Raw genomic sequence first — 16,091 nt, 5'->3', positions numbered from 1 at the left:
CACTGAAATGATCAAAAAGTAACTGAATGAAGTTCCTAAGAGGATGAAAAAATATCATATAATTAACGAAGATATCTGTCAGTGCATAAAACCAACAGGATAAATAGTACCACCACTATATGGTTTGACTCATATTTCAAATCATGAGTCAATTGAAGCTAGACAACCATGGAAAACCTGAGAGCGCTGGATGGCCGTTTCATCCCATTGTAGGACTCCTCAGTGGCAGTGCTCATCCACGATCTCGACCAGCGAGATTAGGACCCAAGGACCTACCAGTCCGCGCTAGAGCACTTAACCGATAGACCACTCAGCCGGTATCCGATAGTGTTAATGTCTAACTTCAACCAATCCACGAATTTGAGTGAGTTGTCATCTCACAACAGACGTGGTTTGAACTCCACAAGTTACAATTAGAGATGAAGAATGAGAGTAGGATTAGGTTTCAGAGTTAGTATTAAGAGTAGAAGAATACTTTTCAGCGATGATGGTGAAGACGTACATAGGTAGTTCATCGAGTTGAAATCACTAAAGATTTAAGGTTATCTGGAATAATTCATAAATCATTATTCAAATATTATATCCTGGGGATTTAGAAACAAAAACCACACAAAAACTTTTGTCTATGCTTGGAATCATATCAAGTACACTCAACGAGTATTGAATCTTTTAGATACAATCTACTTTAGAACCAACTCATTTTCGATTTTGTCTACATAACATTCTAGATTTATTGTATGATTACAGAACAGATCAGTCTATCGATTTCAATCATCTTAAGAGCAAGATCTATAAAACTTTTATACAGAACTCTTAGGATGATTCAAACTATTCATCACTGCTTATTGAATTTTGTTCACTTAAAAAACAAACTGCAATTAAATATACTGAGAAACCTCCATTATTCTCTTTGCTATGATTTTATAAAAAATAAGACGTATGCCAGTTCGTCATGAATTTATGTCCAGATTTTATCATATGAGTTATTCGCCAATCGGAATACGACTTGTCTAATCTTAACACTGTGCCAAATCAATGACGTTCAATCAGTATGAGGAGTCTAGCGTCCTTATTGGTCCCTTGTCCACCTAGCCCTTCCAATTGAGTCCAGAACACCAATTACAGCTTCTGTTATGCAAATCATTTATTTCAAGCATACTCGATTTATATACCAAACAGAGAGACCATATCACACTATCAAATAGAAAATAATATTTGTACAAGATCAAGCCAAATGTGGCTGTGAACGTGGGAGACAGTAATCAATAAACTGAGTATAATTTAGGAACAGTAATTCGTCTAATAATAAACCATGGGTCAAAATGAAGCTTATAATAAGATGAATATAGATACACACAATCTAATTACTGAATACTTATACAATAAGAATACATATAGAATAATCGTGAGATAGTAGGTCCCAGAAGTTACCCGTACTTATGTTTTCACCAGGATATAACACTCTTGATGATATGGAAAGTATGTTTATAGGTTCTTTTTATGACCATTTTAATCATAAGCATATATTTAACTAAACAGAATTTAAAGAAATTAGCAAGCGCTAGTACATATGACCATTTAGAGTCAATCAAATTAGTGATAGGATATTACTTAACTAAATATATACAAATGAAGAATGTATTGTATCAAAAATTGACTGGTTAAAGCTTTAAACTATTGAATCTTAACTTCTTAGCATAAAGGTATTGCAATTTATAGAATATCTAGACATTATAAGCAAAGATGGATAGTGGCTAGCAGTGGAATTCAGTTTGACGCGCGTTTCGCCCTATTCAGGACTCGTCAGCTGGATGTATCTGCATCTCAGAGTTGATGTTCACTCCTAGCATGGAACTCCTCACAAGTGCGTATTCATGACCCTGCACGTGGAAAAACCGAACGCAGGATCTTCAGTCTCTCGTCTAAACGTCTTACCTCTGGACCACTAAGCCCGCGTCTAAACGTGCTAATCTCTAAGCTCAATCAGTTCACGACATAAACACCGTTAAATGTTGTCTCAGTGATCCAGAGTTTAGGTGTTCAAGAGTGTTGGAGTTCGATTCGTACGTGCATAAGTTTCATACTAGGATGAAACGACCGGCCAGTAGTTCTTGGTTTCCAATAGTGATCTGACTTAAATCGGTCCATGGTTTCAATAAAATCCAACAACTTCAATAACTCCATACTGAAAAATGACAAGATTAACAAGGAATAAATTAAAAGCATATTATAAACTTACACAACTGTAATAAATGAACTGAAATCTTTTGCTTGTGTACCAAATGCTAAATAACCAAGTTGTGCAAATGAAAAGAACACAATAAAGAACATTATAGCGAAACCAGCTAGATCTTTTGCACAACTACCAAGTGTTGAACTTAATTGGGTCATTGTTTTATTGAAACTGATGTATTTAAACAACTATGAAAAATTAGAAAAAAAAAGTAAAATAAAGTAAAGAAGAAAACACAAAGTGATGCATTACTTTACTAACTTACGCCTGTTACTCCCAATGGAGCATAGGCCGCCGATAAAGTGATGCATGTGTATGATTTAAAACAAGGAAAAATCTCAAAGATATCACATAGTTTTTCGAAATATAATAGGTTAACAAAATGCAAATTTCTGTTTATCAGGGAAACGTTTGTGGAGATTGCTAACTTTCACGGTTTATATAAAGGATTAATCTTAGTTCACCCATCACTGAACAGCTGTTTCGCATTCATATATGACACGTCGGAAATGAGCATCCATGACCTCGTCAAGGAGCGGATTCATTTCCTTCGATCTAACGGTGAACACATAACTTCTAGACCTTCGGCATAGTATCTATACCAGGACGAAACAGCTGCTCAATGCTTCTTGATTTCGAATAGTTTTTTTTGTCTAAGGTCAGTCAGCGATATAAAATATAGAAATTCCATTCGATAGAATATTCTAGATGAATCTTATGAATTCTATATTCTCACTTCATGATGATTTGAAAGTTAAAGGTATACAAAGATAAAATGATGGTCATATTTTTATTCAAAATTTCTAGTGATATGTATAAGTTAAGCATATGTGATGGCTAACCAATCTTATTGAATTACATTATAAAAATTGTATGTTATCGATGTTGAAATGGTAGAGATTTATAACGGAGGTGGATGATTTCAGTGTTAACGAGTTCTCTGAGATAGATGATATAATCATAGAGCTCTCATTGCCGTTTTTTAGAGCCTATTCCATCCAGAAGTAAGCTGTTTAACTATTCGTCAAGCATCAAATCAGTTGACTGAAATGTTATTGCATTAGATTGTTTATCTTTGTAGTTTATGTGTCCTGTCTCGTTAGATTGACCAATTAGATAATTGACCTGTGTTCGTGTGAATTGTTAGGTTGGATTTATATCGATATGTTCACTAATTGGCGACTGATTGAATACTGTACTACTGGAAATCCTCTGGCATTCTTAAAATTTCCATAATCTCGGAGTATTCTCAGTCTTTCTATAACGAAATCTACGAAGACAGGCAATCACAAACAAATCCATCAGGAAGAAATTATTTAACGCTTGTGAAATAGCGAAAATTCTCACTTCTGTATGGAGTAAGCATTGATATTTTCTTCCAAAATGATAACTACCTCAAAGCAATCAGTAACACTAAAAACCATAGGGATTTCCTACAAACTGCTTAAAAGTCTGTCACAGTAACTTAGACTGATTAATCTCATAGTATTGTTGACAATATAATTCAATTATTCTCTGATGTTTGCCGTTCTTACTGAGTGGCAGTATGAATCGGTCGAACAAGAAACATTGTATGACCTAAATCTTATGTACTTATATGAAATTTTGGGTTTACTGGTTCGAACATTTTATTGTAAAAGTAGTGGTTCGGGAACTTTAAGTTATATGGTCTCATGAAACTCACTAACTGTTTATCGTTTGGTGAATATTGCGCCTATTATTATAAGTTGGCTGCAATAGAAAGAAGACTAGAATAACAAATATGAACAGAAGGACTACGGGATGAGGTTTTTAGCTCTCTAATTTAATTCTTTTCGGAATCCACAAATGCCTTATTTAATAATGACAAAATAATTATAACCCGTGATTAGAAACCGTTGATATTAATGGCGCAGACATATTCTTTGGTTTTCGTCTTCTGCCTCTCGTAAATTTAAATTCTTAGCATTGTTTATCATTTTCCCCAAGTCGATTAATTTCGTGTAAAAAATGCTAAGCAAATCTAACAATTTTTTGGTAGTCTTGTCGAGGACAGAGTGGGTTAGAGGATGCTGGTCGGTGGCCTATGCTCCATTGGAGGTAACAAGAGTAAGTAAAAGTAAAAACCTGTGAAGGATCGATGTCAGCTTGGGGGTACCACTTAAAATTAACAGAAAAAAAACATGCACTTGAGACTTATAGTAAGCTTGTGCGAGATAGACTGTGTTATATAATCGAACACTGGGTTAACCAGGGTTATAAGCAATTAATTAACAAGGCCAAATATTCGAAGATCTACACAATAACAAATAACTAATCCAGGACTTGAATAACTTGTGAAGGAGTGTTATAGGGATAGCTACAGCCTAATCTCAACACAAGAAAACTTGTCAAACAAGATTTAACCATTGACTAAGATGGCCAGACTATAATTTATGGACGAACCAATTAGATATAAGATAACAGAACATAAATTTTGGCACGAAATTCATTCATCCATTTGACTAAATAGAGTTTTAGTATTTTAACTAATATCACTTCATAATGAAAACACTAAATTTAATTCATAACTCTAAACATTAACTGTAGATCTTAGTTTGAATTCCTTACGCTGTGTTGTCACCCTCATGTAGTGTATTGAACAAGAACACGGGTGGGGACCATCGAACGTATTTGAGCACAAAATTACAGAATATCTCATTAAAATATGAGAACCATATAGTGAACAGTTAATTTGCAAAATAACAATCAATTGTCTCAATTTGACTGTTTCTTTTGCAACTATCCGTCCATAATCTCCGATTATAACTGTTCATGCATTTTCGTATCAACTGCGTGCCGTTCCCGTTCTCTCCTTATCGATCTTCTATTGAAATACATTCAATGCCCGACCATCACTATATACTTTGGCGAGACTATAATTTATGGACGAGCCAATCAGAAGGGTTTGAGGGATTTCAAGGTAACGGCGCCAATTTCAGTACCTGAAGCTTATGTACGACCGGTTCACAGAGAATTTTAGAGAAGACTTGACAATTAAGCGGCTACAACAAATGAAACTACTAAGAAGTTGCTGTATTTGTAATTACGAGTATCAAATGACTTGTAGACCTTGGGCAGACTACCGTGATGTTGTCCTTCGATGTAATATATGTTGGAGGAAGACGTTTGCTAAAATAGGAACCTTTATCGCTCGATCCAAATTGGGATTAAGGCATATTATAATAATTGCCGCCAGTGTATAATAAAAGTACTAGTAACATTGGCTGCAATAATCGCAGATGTTACTGAAGCTTCGGCTGTGCATATCCATAATAAAAATGATAAGCTTACACAACCGGAGTACACACAAACAATAATGAAGCTATGTAGTCGAGGCTGAGAGGGTTTTTATGGTCTTATCATGGCTTCAGAGACAAACTATTATGGAGGCACATGGATGAGTTCCTCTATCTTATGCACTACGATTTTGGAACTTTTTTCTATCCTTGACAAGTTTTTGGACCCTATGAAAGAAGTGTATCCACTTTAATTCTTTAGTTTTGTATAATATATTTTACTCTATACTGACTGTTTACTGATTGGCTAACATTTCTCAAGGTCACTTAAGATTCATTCAAAGGTCGTCCATAAATTATAGTCTCCTCTATATACTACTTATGTGGATATCAGTAACCCACACCACAGTAGTCCTAGTTAACAGGTCAACACTCTCAAGGTTACTTCAGTATCATTCAATGCTCATCCATAAATGATAGTCTTCCCAATTAAGATTTCCCTTTTTAAAATATCCATATGTAAAGAACAAAACAAAAAAAAAACAAATAAACAAACTTCATTTAACTTACCTTAACCCATGCTAAGAATACAGTAATAGAGATAGCAAAATTAAAATTCACTTGCCATATACTTAACATTTGAAAATTAGCAAATTCATTTGGATTTTGTAATATATCTTCTAATAAATTAATAACAATAATTGTACGATAAATATTGAATGCAGCACATACAATACTAATGATAATAATAATAATATCTAATGAATTCCATACAGATACAAAATAAATCCATCCTTGTTTCTTTATCTAGTTGTTGTTAAGAAAGAATTTGAAAAAAGAAAACACGGTTACATTTGATTAAATAGAATGCATGTTTATGTAGAGTTGTGTTGTGTATATCAATAACTTACTTACTTACTTACTCCTGTTACTCCCAATGGAGCATAGACCGCCGACCAACAATCGCCAGCCTACCCTGTTCTGGACTTTCCTTTCTAGTTCTATTCAACTTTTGTTCATTCTTTTCATGTCTGTCTCTATTTCTCGAAGTAATGTGTTCTTTGGTCTTCCTCTTCTTCTTTGGCCTTCAGGATTCCATGTGAGAGCTTGCCTTGTGACGCAGTTGAGTGCTCTCCTCACTGTGTGTTCTATCCACTTCCAGTGCTTCTTCCTGATTTCTTCCTCCGCTGGATGGAGTCTGGTTTGTTCTCTCCCATACTAGGTTGTTGCTGATAGTGTCTGGCCATCGGATCCGAAGTATCTTGCGTAGACAACTGTTAATAAACACCTGTATCTTTTGGATGATGACCTTCGTAGTTCTCCAAGTTTCCGCCCCATACAGTAGAACTGTATTGAAATTTGTATTGAAAATTCTGACTTTGGTGTTGGTTGATAATTGTTTTGAGTTCCATATGTTCTTCAATTGTAAATATGCTGCTCTTGCTTTGCCGATCCGCACCCTCACATATGCATTGGATTCACTGTGTACATCAATGATGCTGCCCAGATATGTAAAGGTTTCCATATCCTCCAAAGCTTCTCTGTCAAGTGTAATTCGATTGGTGCATGCTGTATTGTATCCGCCTGTAGCCCCTCCGGGGGCTACTGCCGGTTCCAAGCCCGGATAAAGGAGGAGGGTTGGGTATAGGTTTAGCGACCCCATCCCGTAGAAAACTAACTCACTAAAAAACGCTAACAGTTAGTAATTACTTAAATGTATGTTAGCAACAAAAACAGTTATCTGGACAGTATATTTGGCATGTGGTTAGCAATGGAATACGTGATGAACAATTGGTTTTATTTGGGACTCATTATCGGAATATAATTGGTGTTGATATCTTCACCAAAACTCAAATTGATTGTCATTAGCTCAATGGATAATTCGTTTAAGGATTTTAAGTGAAAGATATTAGATTCAAGTGAAATGTGAACATTAGTACTGAGGTGCAGTAAGAATATCCATTAGATGAGCCCTAAATAAGATAAAATGCGTTTCTAAGATTATTCTGGTGGTCGTATACTAAAATACTGAAAGTTTGGGGTATAATACTTTATCATGGCAATCCTCTCAGGAGACGTATATGACGACGGAGACTAATGGAATGAAAAGAGCGGGATATTACAAACCCTACTAAAATTATAAAGATCGTTTAGATTACAAAGAGAATTTAACTAGCAGAACATTAAAAATCAGGTAACACTGCTTCAAACTGACAACTCCTTAGAAATGAGCACCTACAACCTCATCAGAGACTGAATACATTACCTGTGGAATAGGAGGCTAGTAAGTTGGCTTTAGATTACTACTTCTCAACGTTTTACTGAGAAGCCGTAAATGGTGGATTTCAATCATATTAAGAGTGAAACAGCCAAATTAATGATATTTAACCTCATCAGCAAAATTGTGATGGGATAGAAAGATGTGATTTTACCGCATCATTCTAATGACCTTGGACCTTATGCTAGATAGGCAGATACATTTATCTTTAACTACCTGAATGGTTTTCCAGTTCCTTACTTGCAGTTTGGAAATCATACCCATAATTTATGTCATTCATATCTTGCTTTCTCATTACTTAGTCGAATAAAATACACTAGTGATTTGGAATAACTTAAAAGACAACAATCCATTCACAAGCTTAAATTCATTTAGTATTGTTTGTTTGAATCTTCCCATCGATATGTTAGGACTGCAACTGGTCAGTCTCTAATTGGCATCAACTCTGAGATGCAGGTACATCCAGCTGACGAGTCCCAAATAGGACGAAAGGCGCGTCAAACTGGATTCCACTGCTAGCCACTATCCATCTTTGCTTACCATTCAAAAGCTTATTCACTTATACTCGTTAAAATGATTATATGAATATATATACTACTTAAGAGTAATGACTTACTTCCATAATTTCTTCGACTATATAATAGGCGATAAATATTAAGAATGCACATTCACATGCTAATACAAAATAATCAAATGGAGTTACATAACGTAACAGTTTAACTGATCTAAAATCACTATTGAGGATGAGACTTCCTGATGCAGGAACTTCAATAACAATCCTAAAATAGAGAAGAAAATAAAATAGGAAGCACATGTATATATGTATTCATTGATGAATCATTAGTTTGTAAGTATTTTTAGAATTTCAATGGTGTATACGGTTGTACTTCCCACAACCCCTCGAGGGATGAAATTCAAGTCCTAAAATTATGTTCAGTAACGACAGTTAGCTTGTGCCAACTTTCATGCATTAAGTGAGACGATCGTTTCTGACCAAAGAGTCGGTGTACAGTCTGTTCTGTACTACACTATGGTTGTTAAACATGGTCTTTGGAAGTAGAAGACATGAACAGGCTGTACAGTTTTAATCATAGATGTTTTTAAAACAATGTTTGTCTATTGCTGGACGACTATGTTGGGAATGTTGAGGACAGTAGGCAAAGATAGTAAATTGGTTGATGAGATCATGAATCTTTGTCACTTAATTTGGTCAGGAAATGTTACTAATGCCATACCACATGCTCTCTCGACGGCAAATGCTTGATGGTGTAAAAGTAGGTTAGAAAAAACCTAGGGTCACCTCAACCAAAACATAGCATCAGTCCATGAAGTTAGCGACTGTTTGTCTGAGCTGTCTTGTTAGATCTAGACTACCTGCTTGGAGTCCGAGTGATATCTGGAATCAGTGGTTGGAGACCTTGAGTGATATCGCTCAGAATCGATCACAATGAAGCAGATTCATTCACTCTGTACATTTCTTTCGAAATTGAATCCCAATATCCCTTAATGCACACCTTTACACTGTAGTTTTAAACGGTATTCCAAAGATTTAGTCTTTCTTTTATCATTGTCAGTATATGATTCTTATTTCTTTGTAACTTGTTAATTTCATTCGGTCGAGTTAATTAGTTTGACAATTTTAACCAGTGCACATCTTTGCTGATCTCTATGTTAATTATGACTGACTGACTGACCGACTGGATCAGAATCCACTCGTTTACATTTCCAACTTTAATCCATTCACAGTTTAAAATGACAACAGTCCAGTACCATTCATAAGATACTATCTTACTATTTTAATAATTGTACTACACCGATTACAACTTCTCCAATAAACCTAAGGAACTCATTTTGAAATAGATCACTAGTGCACAGTATGTGATCGACTACTTATATCAGTAATATTAATGTGTCACAATACTTAATTTCAAATCGTCCAAAAAAGAACTTTATCGAAAACAATCACATTTTCAGTCAGTAACAAAGTCATCGAAATCTGATAATTTGATACTTTTGGACTAGTTCAAAATAGTTCACTTCTGTTTAAAATAGACGCTTACAATGTTTCATAGAATTACAATTCAAGTTTCATATATTAAATCATTAAGGTATGAAATAACAGTGCTAATACATAAATCTACCCCTCGTGGAGGAGCATAGGCCGCACACCAGCATTCTCCATACAACCATGTCCTGGGAAATCTTTTCCAGTTCTTTCCAGTTAACATTCATCCTTTTCATATCTGCTTCTATTTCCCGGTGTAATGTGTTCTTTGGCCTTCCTCTTTTCCGCTTCCGGATTCAAGTTAGGGATTGCTTTGTAATGCACATTGGTGATTTCCTTAATGTATGTCCGATCCACTTCCAACGTCTTTTCCTAATTTCCTCTTCAGCTGGAAGCTGGTTTGTCCTTTCCTACAGAAGGCTGTTGTTGATGGTATCCGGCCAATGGATGTTGAGTATTTTGCATAGACAACTGTTTATAAATACTTGTACCTTCTTGACGATGGATGTAGTAGTTGTTCACGTTTCAGCTCCGTACAGTAGAACTGTCTTGACGTTCGTATTGAAGATTCTGACTTTGAAATTAATTGAAAGTTGTTTTGAGTTCCATATGTTTTTCAATTGTAGAAATGCTGCCCTTGCTTTGCCAACCCTCGTCTTTACATCTACATCAGATCCTCCTTGTTTACCAACGATGCTTCCCAGGTACGTGAATGTTTCCACCTCTTCACTACTTATATCAGTAGTATTAATGTCTCACAATACCTAATTTCAAATCGTTCAAAAAAGAACTTTATCTAAAACAATCACATCCTTAGAAATGACAGACTATTGCTTATGTCATCAATTACAACTTACTCAACTATAGAAAATAAATTCATATTTGCATTATACGTTGTAAAATGTATGAATAAAACTCTAGTTCCTCTATCTAACCATAAATTTTGAAATAACTTGTCAAGTTGACCTGCTGCTTCAGTTTGATCACGTGATAAATCTTGATAATATCCTCCACCGCCATAAGAACTGACCGAACCCCAATATGAATACATACCTAATTTATCAGATGATGTATAGGTCCAACTGAAATGGATAAAAATTATATAAAAATTACTTTAGCAGGTAAAACAGTTCTTTTAAAATGAATTCAGTTGTTTGCTTTTACAAAAAGTGATCCAATAGTACTGGTACTACTACTACCACTACTACTACTACTACTACTACTGTGGTGTGGGTTACTTATATCCACATAAGTAGTATATAGTGATAGTCGGGCATTGAATGTATTTCAGTAGAAGATCGGTAAGGAGAGAACGGGAATGGCACGCAATTGGTATGAAAATGCATGAACAGTGAACTGAGAGAAGATGGACTGATATTTGCAGATGAAACAGTCAAGATTGAGACAATTGATTGTTATTTTGCAAATTAACTGTTCACTATATGGTTCTCATATTTTAATGAGATATTCTGTAATTTTGTACTCAAATACGTTTGATTGTCTCCACTCGTGTTCTCACTCACTACACTACTACCGTGTCCATCGACATAAGTAGTATGTCACAATCAGGCGGTAGAAAATCTGACAGCGGAAGGCTAGTAAGGTTGAGTTGAAGGGAATAGAAAGTGAATTAGATAGGAGTTGTGAACTGTAAGAATCATGCATATGGTTCTCATATTTTACCAAGACATTCTGTAATTCAATACTAAACAGTAAATCCGTTATTGTCGTTCATTACACCACTACTATAACTACTACTCACACTACTACTAAGGTTGATATGAAGTTGATTTATAAATAATTTTCATCGCGGATTGAACTTTAATAAATAGCCATTAAACATTTAAAAAGTATTGAATATATACCCGATCCTGTTACGGTAGTGCTCAATAACACACTTGGATGATGTTACCTTTAACAGAAACAGGAATTTCCAAGTATCATATAAAACCTTTTACCTAGCTTGAAATCAAGCGATCATCAACCATTGCTATTTGTAATACTTGTATCGTTTCTTAAATAATTGAAGCCTACTGATTATAATTTTCGATTAGAACTCTTGGAAATCTTTATCAACGTTAATCTATAGTAAGCATATGATTATTTGTCAACATAGAATGAGTTATGGAGAATTTTCAACTTGAAGATAGATGGAATCAAAGACTGTCTTGATATTTCTTCATGATTATAGTACGACCGATCCATCTCTTATTGGCATATGTGAATCCTTTTCGGATTGCCTCGATATCGCCTTAAGTCACAAACATTGTAGGCAAAGATGGATAGCGGCTATCAGTAGAATCCAGGACGCACGTTCCGCCCCATTTGGGACTCGTCAGATGGATGTACCTGGATGTAATTCACTGAACAAGGAAAAATTGTATTAAGACTGTATGAAAAATATATGTTGTTTACATCTTGTTTTTAGCAATAGCTGGACAATTTTCTTCGTAAGGTTTTTGAACTTAACCTTCATAAGGGATCTATATGAACTGGAAAATCTCAAGGGTCATTAGGCGTTTGTACTGTAGTGATCCTATGCTCAAAGACGGTATAAACGTCTTATTTTCATACGGATCGAGTCTAATAATTGCAGTGATCAGAATATGTCAAGATATTTGAGTTATATTCTAATGGTTCAAATGCTTAACTGTACCCGATTTATGGCACAGAATGACCGTCAATCACTACTGATAGTGATACCTATCCAATTTGTGAGATGATTAAGCTCTACTAATCACCACTCCTTACTAGAATTTTCGAGCATCCATCCCATAACCAAGTCAATAGTGATTTCATAAATTTTTATCTAATTGATTGGTCAGTGCTAATAGAAATTGATAGACTCTGACTATTTTGTGGTCTACTTTACGGATTGACCGCAACTAGAAAGCCCTTAAAAAATATGGAGTACTAGACAGCTTCTTCGTCCTAGTACTGGACTCCTTAGTGGGTTACATTCACTATTAGGTCAGGGGTTTTGCTCAGTACCATCAAGCCCAAGGGTGAGCTCTTAACTTTTGACTCACTGAACAAGTATCCGATTGTTCTTATTCTTTATTTAAGTCAGTTTGCCTCTTGGTTTGGAGATTCCATATTCACTACGGAATATGATGCTCGATTCCCAGTATATTGGTAGCTACACATTGCTATGAAGTTCCGAACTAGCATGATACTTGCTGAAATATTGAATCCCATGAAATTTTCAGCATTATACTTGCAGTTAATCGACGAGGTGTTTGTTTTGGATTTGAAACACCTAATCAATATATAAGAATATTGATATAACATTTGAAGGATCTATTCAACAAGCCATTGTTTAACAATAAAAGTGGACCAATTGATTCAACAACCGTAAAACATTCAAATACTTTAATGTGGGAAGTAAAAACAACGAACATTTGTTTACTTACGCTGTACCATTTTTTAAACCAAATGGTTTTTTATCTTCATTCGCTTCTTGATATTGTCCATAACATTCTTTGATATCATCAGTAAAATAAACTGGAATCATACATGAATTCGACGACATACGTAGCTGTCTCAAACGTGGCACACCAATCAGACGATTTTGATATAATAGGGTTAAGTTATCTGCCGTTACAAATGGTTGCGAATTATACCATGTACTACTGTACCAATTATTCATAATAGGACCTTGTATTACCTATAAAAAATACTTTATGGAAGTATTATGTATACAACTGTTAACTAGTAATGATGATAAAAGCTTCAAGTGATAAATTTAGGATGGTGGATAAAGATGGATAATTCATTGTTGAAGCTGTGAGCTAACATTATAACTAGTCATTGCTTATCCTACTCCCAACACAGAAGTGGCATAAAAACATAATGTCAACAGCCAGTAATTCATGTATTTCATTAGACTCAAACATCATTGGATCATGACTCATGGGTTTGAGGATTAAGCCTTCGCGCAAAAGACCGAAAGCCCTAGATCTGAATCTCGGTTGCGAGGTCATGGATGCTCTCTACTTATGAGCACTATACTAGGACGAAACGATCATCTGGCGCTTCACGGTGTTCCACGATTGTCTAAATTAGAGAGGTTTGTGGTTTTAACATGTCTTTGAGTGAGGTCCTGAGTTATTCATAATTCAATTCTTCCTCACTATTTTAAATGTTTTGTTTATACAATCAGCATGACATGCGAATCACATGGAACAATCTAAACATTCAGATGGACTTAATTTAGCAACTGGTTTTGTACTACTAATAAGATGTTCAGTAGTAAAGTGTTTTTAAAGAAAGTAATATGTCGGGTTATTATTGTAATCGTGAGTGCATTGCAAAATAGATACTTATACTTAAAAGAAGCATTCATGATAAAGAGAGAAATGCAGCTGAAAATCATTCACTTACCGACCATAAAACATCGAGTGAGCTAGCAGTACTTAATGAATCTGTTCCATTGGTTACTTGAGCTTGAAGAAACATAGTGTTCATACTGCTTGTCAATAAATAAGTATTTGAATTGAATGGTCCATAAGCAACTGGAATTTAGACAAAGAAATTATAACACTTCCTTATTATTACTAACCAATAAATTATAAATTTTGGTTAGATACAAATTAATTTTCTTGGTAATCTAATGAGAAACAGGCAAAATATTTGAAGTATACTGAATCATCATAACAACTCCGCCTGTAGCCCTTCCAGGGGCTATTGCCGCTCCCAAGCCCGGATAAAGGAGGATAGTTGGGCATGGGGTTAGCGAACCCATCCTGTAGAAAACCAACTCGCTAAAAAACGCTGACCAGAAAAAATAATTCAGACCATTTAAACTCTGCCCTGGGAGTTGAAAGAAGAATTATAATGCCTCATGATAAAAGCTGAGATTTTTCGAAAGTCACGAGGCCGATACCCCTTCTAACAAACAGAGCAACACTCTTTATAGGTACATGGAACGTCCGGACAATGACAGAATCATAATAACGCGTTATGAAAATCCATATGTTTACTGAGTTATTACATGGTATGTTATTTAAGACTGATCGTTATGTGAAAATCTCTAATTAGTTGAAGTTATCTTTTATACTGAACCGATTTTGGACTCAAGAGCTTCAGAGCTCTTTTTCTAATAATAATATAATCTTCAACTAAACCCCTCAATGACTTACCATCTAACCTGTAACATGTTTGACTTCTAAGATCATATATTTTCTCAATAAAAATGTTTCTATGTCAGTCATTTTTATTATCTTAGATTAATTTCAATAGGAAACGGAATCAGTTGGGAAGTTGTCATTTTCATTGTGACTTATTCTTTCCGTAATAAATTAAATTGATACTTTCAGTATTATGAGTGTTTCTATTTAAACATTATTTTCTTCTGGTCGGCGTTTGTTTAGCGAGTTAGTTTTTCTACGGGATGGGGTCGCTAACCCCATGCCAAACCCTCCTCCTTTACCCGGGCTTGGGACTGGCAGTAACTCTAGAAGACCTACAGGTGGAGTTTCTATTTAAACATGCTGAGTCCTTAATTGTTTTTAACATATTGATTGTATTGAATACTAATATACAGATACTAGGAGCAGAAGTTGAATTACACAGTTACAACTTAGATAAGTGGAATAAGGTTAGATATATCCGGTTACGTTGATGTGACAATTCCATTAGATATGGGAATTTTACTCACAGTATTGAATGTAGTCCTTTATCATTTAGACGTCATACTAATAGCCTGACTAATTAACAAATTGTATTAAAATAAATATAGAGATTAAAAAAATAAGCATATCACAAGACTACTTGTTCGCATTCATTACTAAGTCAAGGTTCACTATAATCGGATACACATAGAAACAATATATTAAATTAAATTCATTTAATATTGTTTGTTTGAATCTTCCCATCGATGTCTTAGGACTGCAACTGGTCAGTCTCTAATTGGCATAGGTGCATACTCTGAGTAATGCCTCGATATAGCCTTAATTCACAAGCATTATAAGCAGACCACGGAGCCGGCATCCAACGATGTTAATGTCTAACCTGAACCAACCCATAAAATTTCAAGACCATCTTCCATTGTGGATAAATACCTGTCTCTACCTGACATGGATTAACTCCACTGGTCATGGCTTCTCACTAGAACTCCGAGAATTCCCTCATGAAGCTATTTTAATGAATGTATTCGTTAACTTGATTTAGCTATTCAGAACTGTATAGTTCGTTTATGTATGTGTATGATCTCAAACTTTGAAATTCTATCTGTAAACTTATTTCATTGAAATTCATATCGTTTATTTCTTCCAGGTATATAACTTCTGGAATTTATATAATCAGAGAGTACCACCA

The 16,091-nt window shown here is 35.0% G+C and overlaps 1 protein-coding gene across 1 annotated transcript in view; it reads right to left on the bottom strand.

The window, feature by feature from the left end:
- Positions 1-14,240, bottom strand: part of Smp_199610 (hypothetical protein) — a gene marked incomplete at both ends in the record, with an annotated part of 19,417 nt that extends 5,177 nt beyond the window's left edge. Inside the window, 6 exons of the mRNA XM_018792312.1 lie at positions 2,240-2,421; positions 6,061-6,297; positions 8,385-8,547; positions 10,631-10,855; positions 13,187-13,440; positions 14,157-14,240. Of these exons, the coding sequence (XP_018644724.1) occupies positions 2,240-2,421; positions 6,061-6,297; positions 8,385-8,547; positions 10,631-10,855; positions 13,187-13,440; positions 14,157-14,240 (1,145 nt within the window). The remainder of the gene's footprint in view (positions 1-2,239; positions 2,422-6,060; positions 6,298-8,384; positions 8,548-10,630; positions 10,856-13,186; positions 13,441-14,156) is intronic.
- Positions 14,241-16,091: the final 1,851 nt, after the last annotated feature.

This window comes from Schistosoma mansoni, assembly GCF_000237925.1.
Source record: "Schistosoma mansoni, WGS project CABG00000000 data, supercontig 0378, strain Puerto Rico, whole genome shotgun sequence".
NCBI lineage: Eukaryota > Metazoa > Platyhelminthes > Trematoda > Strigeidida > Schistosomatidae > Schistosoma > Schistosoma mansoni.
The sequence above is the reverse complement of the archived record's forward strand: the minus strand, read 5'-3'. Positions and strand labels throughout refer to the sequence as shown.